This window comes from Henckelia pumila, chromosome 2 (assembly GCF_033568475.1).
Source record: "Henckelia pumila isolate YLH828 chromosome 2, ASM3356847v2, whole genome shotgun sequence".
Lineage (NCBI taxonomy): Eukaryota > Viridiplantae > Streptophyta > Magnoliopsida > Lamiales > Gesneriaceae > Henckelia > Henckelia pumila.
In genome coordinates, this window is record NC_133121.1 from 164,239,929 (window position 1) to 164,251,778 (window position 11,850).

An 11,850-nucleotide genomic window follows, 5' to 3' on the forward strand; every position below is an offset into this window, starting at 1 on the left:
AGGTTTGGAAACTTCGTTCAAAAGTTCGAAATGTCCAAAAAGATTTGAAATATTTATATATTTAATATACCATCATATTATATTAATAAATTATTGAGGCTCGTGAACTATTCGCAAACTATCGAACAAAATAATTTTGGTTCGAGTTCGGTTCGAAATAAAGTTCGAAAATATTCGGGTTCGTATCGAGTTCGATCAGTTCGAATACAAATCAAATATTTATTGAGTCGGCTCGAAAAGCTCGCAAACCGGCTCTGTTTGTTTACACCCCTAATTTTCGCTATTAAGTTGTCTGATGCACTCAAAATATTGAAATTTGTTTTTAACTGCTAACAACAGTCGAGAACCTCAAAAGCTCAAAAAGGAAACGAAAACAAAAACTCTTGTGAGACGGTCTCACGAGTTAATTTCGTGACACGGGTTTTTTATTTGAGTCATCTTTGAAAAAATATTACTTTCTCACGAGTTAATTTCGTGACACGGGTCTTTTATTTGAGTCATATTTGAAAAAAAATATTACTTTTTATTATAAATATGAGTTGGGTTGACCCATCTCACGGATCTCACAAAAGACGACCTACTCAAATTGTGAGATGTTTATTCAACATATTTAGAAGAGTATTTGCAAATTCTAAAAACAAATGATTATAAATTTTTTATTCTAAAAACAAATTAGGGCAAATTGCATATATCACCTTTGTGAAATTCCGTGTTAGCTAATAACCTCCTGTGAAAAATTTTTAAGCTAATAACCCCCTGTGATTCTAGATTTGTAGCATACACACCCTTTTCAACTAAAAAATGACGAAAATATCCCTACATAAAATAAATGATAAATTAAATAGTTCATAAAAGTCGATGGCATTTTCGTCATTTTTTAGCCAAAATGGGTGTGTATGCTACAAATCTAGAATCACAGGGGGTTATTAGCTTAAAAAATTTTCACAAGGGGTTATTAGCTAGCACGGAATTTCACAATGGTGATATATGCAATTTTCTCAACAAATTATTATATCTTGCAAACATTACCTAAACACCTCCACTTATTCTAACAATAAAACAATATCCCGTTGTTTAATATATTTTCTTGTGGATATATTCCCAATATATTTTTATTTCTTATCTGAGTTAATGAATTTATTTTTATTTACCAGTAAGAAAAAGAATAGCGAAATGAATACTTCCAAGAAGTAAAAGGGGCCCAAATTTAAGACCTCAAAGAAATCTGATCAAATTCAAACCACCATTCTTTCATTAAACCGTGGGCATACTTGGTCAATCATCAATGAGGTGAGGGGATGTGGTCATGTGGATAGGGGATATCTGTTTTTTCGAAAAATATGATTTAAAAAAATAAAAATTGCGTGTTATTCGAAAAATGAGTAAAATTAAATTTTTTTAACACGAATTATGGATAAATTAGCAAGTTGGTATATATACTATTACAAATGATTTAATTGATAAATGATCAAACTAAAAAATCAAGTTTATTTCTAACTTAAATTGCTTTTAAGTCAAACTACCACTATTAAAATCAATTAGATACACAATTTTATTTTCAAGGTTATTTTATTGTTTAATTTTAAAAATATTATATTTATTTAAATTTATATTATGATTAATGATTATCAACTTCAACTGTACAACAAAAAATATTTTAATATATAAAAGAAAATATGATAAAATAAATATATATTAACGAATTTGATAATACTATTTTTAGATTGTTAAAGCAAACATAATCATCATTTTATTTTTCAAATTTAGTCTTGATCTGTCAGAATTTCGAAACAATATTCAATATTAAATTTATAAATCATGAAAAAAAAAATTTCCTATATACAATCTTACTCATTATTCTGATTTTCATGATTTTAATGACCGAAAATTATACAATTGATTTAAGAATTTTGGCAAGTTTGTGTTTTTTTTAGTAATATTCATTTTGGTATACGAACTATTGATAAAATATCAAACTGGTATATGAACTATTGTAAATGATTTAATTGTTACATGACCAAATTAAAAAGTCAAGTTTAACCTTAATCTAAATTGCTATTAAGTCCAATTACTAGTATTAAAATTTTATGAGGTTCATAATTTAATTTCAAGGATATTAGTTTATTAATTTGAAAAATATCATATATATTTGAAATTATAACATTATAAATAATTGTTAACTTAAATTATGCATTAACAAATATTGTAATATATTGATAAAAATATGATAAAATAAATATATGTCACATAAAGCTCTTGATCTTGTTTCTAAACTATAGAAACAAACATAATCATCATTTTAGTTTTTCAAAATCTAGTATTGTTTTGTTGGGAATTCAAAAAAATGTTCAACACTAAAGATTTAGATCGTGAAAAAACAAATCTCATAGAAACTAATCTCACTCATTTTTTCGATTTACGTAATTCTAATGACCTAAAATTTCTCCACTTGATTTTGAGAATTTTTAAATTTATATTTTTTTACTCGTGCTTGAATAAATATAAATAAATAATTATTTATTTAATTATATTTTATTAGGTTTAAATATATTGTATTCTTATATATGATTTATTTATTGAGTATGATTTTATTAATATATAATTTTTATATCAATTTTTTTCAAAAAAATAGAGAAGTATTTAATATGATATAAAAATATATTTATTAATATTTTAAAAATATATAATATTTGAATATATAAATTATTAACTAGTAAAATATAAATATATTATAAAAATAGCAAGATACTTATTTCTTATAAATTTTAAATTAATATAAATTTATGTTTTAGATTTTAATCAATAAAAATCACTTTGAAAAATACAATGTGCTCTCAGTTGAATTTACTACAAATAATTGGACTTAAAAACAATCATATGAAAGGATAAAATTGAATTTTAGTTGGATTATTTATCAATTAAGTTATTTACAATAATTAATCTATCAATTTGACATTTTATTAATAGTTCGCGTACCAAAATGAATTTATATGTAAGCCTAAAATATTTATATTATTATATTTTTATATGTAAAATTAAATATATTTTACTTATATATATGATTTATTTATGGAATGTGACTTTACTTAAAATAAATTAAAAAATATCATTTTATTATATATTATTAATATTTTGAAAATTGATTATATTTAAATAAATAATATATTAATGAGTAAAATATAAATATATTTGAAAAATAGTAAGATACTTCTTTATTACAGTTTTTAAATAGATATAAATTTACTCTTACACTTCTACTCAATAAAATAACTTTGAAAATATAATCGCATTAATTAAATTCACTAAAAATAATTTATTTAAAAGTAAAATTAATTTTTTAATTAGATCATGTATCAATTAACCATTTACAATAATTTATTTACTAATTTATGACGTATACCAAAACAATTTTAATATTTAAAAAACTGGTTTTCTAACTGCAAGAATTTAATCAAATATTTCTCTATCACATGACATGGCCACAGTATAATGGGGTGATTTTATGCTACACCGGGTGAAACATTCCCTAATTTTTTTGAGATGTTCGCGCGAACATCTCCCTAAATAACAAAAAATATCATGCTAAATGACAAAAAAAATACAAGCAGGGTCCACATAATTTTTTTTCAACTTCGCGCGAATATCTCAATAAAAAACACAAAAGGAGTGTATTTCACCCGGTGTAGCATAGAATCACCCAGTATAATGGGAACGCACCAAGATCTCATTGGACTCCAGAAATTCAACCCGAAGCTTCGAGAATCAATACATTTGAAATTTCACGAATACCAAGGTACAGTTTTGGTACCCAATCTGATGTATTCAAGTTCGATATCCTAACATCACTCCACCTTAACTCAAGTTTTACAATAATTAAAGTTAAAAATAATTATTTTTCAATTTTTTATATCATTCATTATCTCATCAAATGAGCGAGTGGTTCCCAATGGTTTAGAATTGTGCTTAAATGGGATGTTGCACAAGCCAACATACATCCCCATCTGCTAAAATTACCCATGATGTTATACTATATTTCAATGCAATAACTAAAAAGGGAATGTACATTCTCCATTACATCACGCTTATTGTGGCATGAAAATAATAAGTCCCATTAAATAAGAAACCACAGAATTCAAAGCTTCAGGAGCTACTCTTACATCAAGGTCCAGAAGTTGGTACATTAACAATGAAACGTTGGTTGAATAGACAAACGAAGCTTGCCTAGTTGCCTGGCTTTTATAGCAACTACAGATCCTTCGATCATCAGAAAGACTACCATTTTTACGGCGTGAAATGACATACACAACTAAGCAGCAAAGAATACTACATCGAAAGAAGGAGAAGAACAAGACCAGTTTATTTTCAGTTAACGGAAGGCTGGGAGTTTAACGAACAGATAATGGAAGTGGAGTCCTCAGACAGTGTACGAGGAGAACTTTGAAGCATGAAGCTGTTAAAAAGTTGTCATGCACGGCTTCGAGAATTGTTATCAGAAATAATGTTTTCTAGTTCATCAACAATGGCATCGTAGCAGAAGAGATACTGCTCCTGCAAATTTTGGCAGACATTTGTAAGCAGAATATGTCATGAATTCACATTAGAATAAGAGATTGCTAGCGGAATAATAATCTTAACGGCCATTCTTATACAGTAATTTTATTCACATTCTCTATGAATAGCAACCCTCAGTACAAAGCTGAAAATCAGAGAAATCGAATTTGTATCTGCTTTCATTGTTAGAAGAGGTATTCTGCGTTCGAAAATCCCAAATTAGAACACTAAAAACAGCTTATTAACTTGTCCTATATGCGTGATTGATGCTTGATAGTGATACACTCATACACTGCATCAAAATTTAACAAAGACGGACCAGTTTATATATACAAATTTTTTGCGACTCAAAGATCTCACACTACATCTAGTTTTTTTTTTTTTTTGAGCCAACTACATCTAGTTTTATAATGGGGGTTTTGGGGGAGTTTTGGAGGATAATATAGGAAGTGTAACTATTAATGGTCAAAAGAGTTTTTGAATTGATGAGATAGACATTTAAACGGTAAGTATGATAAATGTCTTAAGAAAATTTTACCAGTGTCTGAACCATTCCTATTCGCTGTGACCTAAAAGTGGTTACGGTGTTGACAAGATCCAAAGCAGTATTGTCTCCAGCAAGAACTCTTTGGATGGTATTGTGAATTGCACAATAAGTTCCTGTTCTACCAATACCTGCACTGCAAGAAGGAATATGTGTCAGACGAAATAATTTGTGAAGGTCGCATTTTAAATGCTATGCTGAAGGCAGACCTGCAGTGCACGACAATTGGCCCAAGATCAGGAGGAACAGTATATATTCTTTTGAAGATTTCACGAACAGCAAAAGTGTCCTTCGGAACTCCATGATCAGGCCATTCAGGATACTGAATGTGCAAAACAGACAACGGAGGCTCCTCAGGCTGAAATAGTAAGAAGAAACACTAATGAAATGTTTCATTTCAAAAGAGAGCAATTTTGTTCTCTTTTGGGGAGGCCAAGGGCTAGTGTTAGTTTTGGTACAGAACATAAATATAGAGGATGATCAGTGATGAAGACTGATGGGGACAGAAGTCCATCATATATTTACTGAAAGTTATGAGGTCGGAACAAACCAAGTCACAAAAAATTAAAATTTCAAACATTTCCTCCTTTCCATGTTCAAAAAATGGAGCATCTATTTGCATACATTTTATCTTGTGGAAAATGTTTCGAGGTCATTACCAAAACAGTAGTAAAAATGTTAGTAAAGTTGAAGGTCCACTTATGATGTAGAAACTGTAAGTGGTGGATTTCTCTATCTTTTCTCCAAATCTTCCACCTGAGTGGTCAAACCCGTGATCATACCATGGGAAACCAACTACCCTTCACTTGAGCTAGCTGATTGACTGCCAAATGTGATGGTTAATGGATAATTACACCATTACGAAACTCAAAACTTCGGTAACCTTGAATAATGGGCATTCTGGATCTTTTCGACGAACACTTTTAAATATTTGTATTATATGGTCTCTGATTAACACATCATCACTTGTATTGCAATATTTTTATTAATGTTGACCACATTAAAGCCAAATGGTACATTTACCTCTTTGTAGGACACCTCTAAGCATCGCACGATCAATGAAGAATCAGTCGTTTGCATCCACTTGGTGATGATGCATATGTTTCCAAATTCTCTAGGCCCATCCTCCGCTTGGAAATAATCACCACATTTCACTGTCTGCGTGAGTATTACTAAACAATGAACAATGGCACAGAAAATTTTTCAAGAGTGCCATGTGAAGCAAATAAGCATGTATGTTGATGCTTGATAATAAGTAGGAAAAAATGCGCTAAATTGACACGATGCTTACCCAAGAAAATATTTTTCAACATCAACTAGAAAAAACCATTGGACAACTAGAAACTTGAGATGCTTAACGAAGAATTTAAAACACCTCAAGTGGTGTCAAACGAACATAACAATCTGCTTCACCAAAGAAAGACATGCATATTTCTAAAATTCCACTGATAGGTGGAAACTGCTTCAAATGTTAAAGAGGTCCAAGTGTAGAGATAATGCGACATAATTAATAATGGTAACAATATAGAAAAAAATCATTTGAGATGGAAACTATAGGGTCTAATCCTTTGGTTATGAATATCAGAAAGATTGGACTGTCACCTGGTAATTGTCAACCAACCGGGTGAGCATAACTACTACTGGGCAGCGGTATTGTATTATCATTTCCCAGAAGTCCTCATAGGTGTGTGGCAGTGGACCTTGAGTCGCAATAAACTCAGAAACACTTTCAGAAGTCTGCGATAATTAAAAAGAATCAATCACAAATGTATTCAACTAGATACCCAAGCACTACTATGAGAGCATGCCACTAAATTGCATGTCAATTTTCCAGACAAGTACCTTGACAAAACTGGCATTAATATATCCCCTCGCAGATGGTCTGTAATCTTTACATTGCTTCAAAATGACCCGATTACCATCAACTGGAGCAGAGAAGTTTAGGAATTAATATACTACAAAGGCGAATAGACAACTTTAAGAAACTTAAATTATTGTAGATCAGCATACACGGCAATACATCACTGTATCTGTTTTTGCTGTGATTTGTATCATCCAGAGCCACAGTACACCTATTCCTCATGTCCAATGCTCTCATCCTATTTGCCTGCAGTCAAACAACCATCTTCTACTAGTTAGAATTAAGCGAAATAAATCAATAAGATACATCAAAATTTCATTGTCCATGTCATAGCAGAGGAAATGTTCAAAGAAATACAAAAAAACAAAACCGATGAGATTTCCTATGGCGAGAGATTATCCCAAAGCGTTTCATGATATGATTTCGGAATCTCCGCCCAGCACAAAGTCTGGTTCTGTATCGAGTAGGTTCCAGAACAGAATGTGACCAAAGGAACGACTAAAGTTCGCTCTGTGCAGGAATGAGAAAATCATCCATACCGTGATACACTTATTTCTTTTGTCAACTCTCTAACTACAGAATATCCTTTTGTTCCCCATTTTCACTACTTCTTACTTCTCAATTTTGAGTTATGGTCAAGACATATACAAAAATTAGGTTGAAACTCATATTACATATATCATTAAACGTTAAATTTGAGAGTTCTGGGTGTCGAGGCCTACCCTTATGTAAATAACTCAAATTAAAGGAAGAAACCATTTCCTGAAAGTAAGAGAACGAGTAATTTATCTACCTGCAGGATTTGAAACTCCTGACGGATCTTTTGGGGAGAGCTGAATTTCTTGGCGCTGAAGGATTGAAGTGCTTCGGAGCAGTATCGGAGCTGGTCGCTGGTGAGGCGGGGCCCCGGCATCGTCAAATCCGGAGAAAAATCGAAGGACTTGGCCGCTGCAGAAGGCAACGTCGCGGTACCAGAGACAGTTGTCTTGGATGAGAGGTCTTCTCCGGCAGTGTTCATCGCAGATCTCCGCCCGCGGCGGCGCTTCGTGGCGGCGTTACCCGTGGCTCCGAGAATTTGAAATCCACTGTTTTTCGGATCCTCCGTTTTTAGTTATTCGGGTTTCAGATCAGTCTCCCCTTGTCCGACCATTTTTACTATTTACCTCGTAAGTATTTATTAAATTTTTATTTATTAAAATGAAAAACTAACCAAAATCATATAACGGGAAATTATAAATCACTCACTAAACCCGTTTTCATTTTATCACTCTCTAATCAATTTAAACTTATTTCCTACTATATGAAGAGAGAAAATTTTGTTTAAAAATACCTATTATAGTCTTATCTATTCACATCCTAATAATCACTTAAAAAAAGTGAGCAAATGGATATAAAACAAGATTAATCCAAATAATATTTATATAAAGATTCAAATTAAAACTAAAGAACATAAAACATACCATATATATGCTTATGTTGATATAAGAGCAAGTATGTGTTTAGCAAGTAAACATATACTTTCATATCATTATTAGAAGAAATACGATAAATGATTAAAAGTTTGAATTGCGATGGATCAATTATTATGCTATATACAGTAGCAGAAAAATTAAAAATAGAAATCGAAGAAACAAAATTTACAATACCAATTATATACCAAATAGAATATGAAATGAATATTATAATAGTGAATAATTTTCTAAGACAAATATCTTCCATTTAAGCAATTTGAAGATCACATTACTATAAACAAAAGATCATCAATGATTCACATTCTCAAAATACGAACAGCATTTCGTGTAGGGAATGAAGGATTTACAAAAAATTTCATAAACGATATACAAATCCGATAGCATTAAAAATAGAGAATATTTTAACGATTAATCCTGAAAAAGAAATCATGAAGAAATTTCATGATATTTGTTCTTAAAATCCTCAGGAAAAAATTAAGAAAAGAAAACAATTTATTGCTTCAATAAAACTTAAAGATCCTAATATCACAATCCGAGAAGCACCAAAAAGATGCAACATGGATGATGTAAAAATATTCGAAAAAAAGGTTCAAGAATTACTCAAACTCAAGATAATCATTTCAAGCAAGAGTACACAATACTGACAAGAATTACTCAAACTCAAGATAATTACTCACCAGCCTTTTATGTCAGCAAGAAGGATACTGACAAGAAAAGAATGAAAATTGTTTATCGAAAAATGAATAATGCAACAATTATGGATGTATATTACATCCCAAATAAGAATGATTTACTATCTTATATAGGAGGAATGAAATATTTTCCAGCCTAGATTGTAAATAAGGATTCTGGCAGATTCAGCTAGATCTTCAAACGCAATACTTACAGCGTTCAGTTTTTCGAAAGGACAATACCAATGGACGGTATTACCTTTCGGACTCAAACAAGCTCTAGGTATTTTTCAGAGATACATGGACAAATCATTCAAACCATATGTATATTTTTGTTGTGTTTATATAGATGACATATTAATTTATTCAAGAATATTATTAGATCAACATTATAAAGACCTTATGACAGTACTAGATATTTGTCATAAAGGTGGAATTATATTTTCTGAAAAGAAAGCACAATTATTTCAAACCAAAATAAATTATTTAGGATTACAAATTGAAGATGGTAAACATTGTCTACAACAACATATCCTCAAAAAAATCCATGATTTCCCTAGTGAAATCAAAGATAAAGATCAACTAAGAAGATTTTTAGGATTACTAACATATTTTGGAAATTACATTAAGAAACTAGCAGAGATAAGAAAATCTCTACAAGTAAAACTTAAACAAGACTATAAATGAAATTGGTCAAAAGAATATACTAATTATATAGATACAATTAAAAAGAAAACAATTCTAATCTTCCTGAATTATATTTTTCATCAAATAAAGACATAATAATAATTGAAACGGATGCATCAGATAATACTGGGAGCATGTTTAAAAGCTTATACAGGAGAAAGAAATTTAGAAGAGCTTACTAAAACAGCTACCAGGAATAATGAAGAACTATGCAATTATACATTAGGAACTTTTCAAGGCGCACAGCTAAATTATCACTCGAATAAAAAAGAATTACTAGCTCTAACTCTTACGATTAGAACTTATGAAATTTATCTTTTCTCTAAACCATTTTTAGTACGAACAGATAATATGAATTTAACATATTTCAAATCAAAAAAATATCAAGAAATGCAGGAAAAAATGCATCACGGTTAGTCAGATGGCAATTAAAATTAAACTATTATCAGTTCGAGATACAACATGTCAAATGAACAGATAATTCATTGCCAGATGCATTAACCAGAGAACTTCATCCAATTTATATTATCCGTAGTAACCGAATAACAAAAGAGATCTTAAGTGATCCAGAAAATGACTGCTAGTCATCCGAACATGCCTCAAAAAGCATGAGGAATATAAATTGATGAAATGTGATTTATATTCAGAAACATAAATTATTCTGCGAGTAAAATAATCAATCTCATTTATGAAGATTGGTTCAATTCTTGCAAAAGAATTCATAAATGTAATGATACGCATAATAAAACTATCCGAATTACTCACGAAAAGAGTTAAATTACTAACCATTTTATATGTATAAATATGTTTTCTTGTGGAGGATTTATTCAAGGAAATATTTAAGATGGAGCAATTAAGTCAATTAAAAGAACAACTGATTGACTTATAGGAATAAATCCAAATTCTTCAGCAAAAAAAAAAGAATTTAATCAGAAAAATTCAAAGGACAGAAGAGAAGATGACAACCTCGTCATCATCATCCTCACCAAAAACATCAATCAAAATGGCAACTCCGTTCGACAAAATAATGAAGATGAATGAAAAACATTCAGTGGTCATAGCCAACACTGACAACAAAGAAAAAGAAAATAAAAAGAAACCGATGGTCACAGCCAGCACCGAAAAATGTAAAAGAAAAAGAAAAAGAAAGGACGTTCAAAGACGTCTTGGAAAAAAGAAAAAGAAAAATGGTCAATCTACGACCACAAAAACAAATTTTTGAGAAAACAAATTTCGTAGAAAAATTCAAGAATGAGTTTTTTGAAACATTAAATTATTTAAGGACAATCAAGACAAATGCAGGTTATTGATTACAGACTAGTGATACACAGAATATATCCCGAGCAAGAACACTACAAGGTGCTCCAGCACATGAAGTTGCAAGATTCTTCTCAAATGTATTATTAAGTAGATTGAAAGTCAGTCCAAACAACTAAGAAATAGAACTATTTTCCTATCAATTGAGAAATAGTATTATTCAATTCAAGAAAGCAGTCCTTAAAGATGATCCAGTATTAACATTGAGCATTCATTCAACCCTTTCAAATTGGGATAATGACAAATTTTACCACTCAATGGTATACATTCAATGTCGAAAAAATAAATAAAAGTTCTTATTCGAATGATCAAATGAAGAAAAACCAGTGATGGATATGTCGACAATTCCGAAGATAAAAATAAAAACACTAATCGACATGATCTAAAAAACTGGAAAGATTGATGAAAACTCACATGTTAAAATAAATTTTGCATCTAGTAAAATTTTATTAACCACTGGGCACAAGGAGCTCATCCAAAAGAAAGATCAAGCAATGTTAGCCCAATTTGAAGCTCCGAACTATGAAGAAAGAGTTGACATGACCAGAGAAACTCAACAGATGCTATGCAAGAAATTAGGAACAATGATTTCCACTCACAAATGTGGACATTGCCTAAAGAAAGAATAAAAGACAGAAGAAATCGTTGTCAAAGAATAAAAACCAATAAAAAAGTGGTCCGAAACCACCAGTGATACAGACAGCGACTCAATGTAATAAAATTACAATCGTGGACCACACCACGTGT

General features: G+C 30.4%; 1 protein-coding gene across 2 annotated transcripts; it reads right to left on the reverse strand.

The window, feature by feature from the left end:
- Positions 1-4,022: 4,022 nt before the first annotated feature.
- LOC140882368 (protein-tyrosine-phosphatase PTP1-like) lies at positions 4,023-8,104 on the reverse strand. Of its 2 annotated transcripts, none has more exons than XM_073288336.1 (8): positions 7,750-8,104; positions 7,106-7,202; positions 6,938-7,020; positions 6,698-6,832; positions 6,119-6,253; positions 5,305-5,453; positions 5,090-5,231; positions 4,023-4,548 (listed from the first exon to the last, which is right to left on the reverse strand). In XM_073288336.1, the coding sequence occupies exons 1-8, from the start codon at positions 7,972-7,974 to the stop codon at positions 4,465-4,467; spliced, it is 1,050 nt and encodes a 349-aa protein (XP_073144437.1). In that variant the 5' UTR covers positions 7,975-8,104; the 3' UTR covers positions 4,023-4,464. The 2 variants fall into 2 exon arrangements, 1 of the variants encoding a protein (XP_073144437.1); XR_012150204.1 differs by having other exon boundaries at positions 4,537-4,548; positions 5,090-5,226.
- Positions 8,105-11,850: the final 3,746 nt, after the last annotated feature.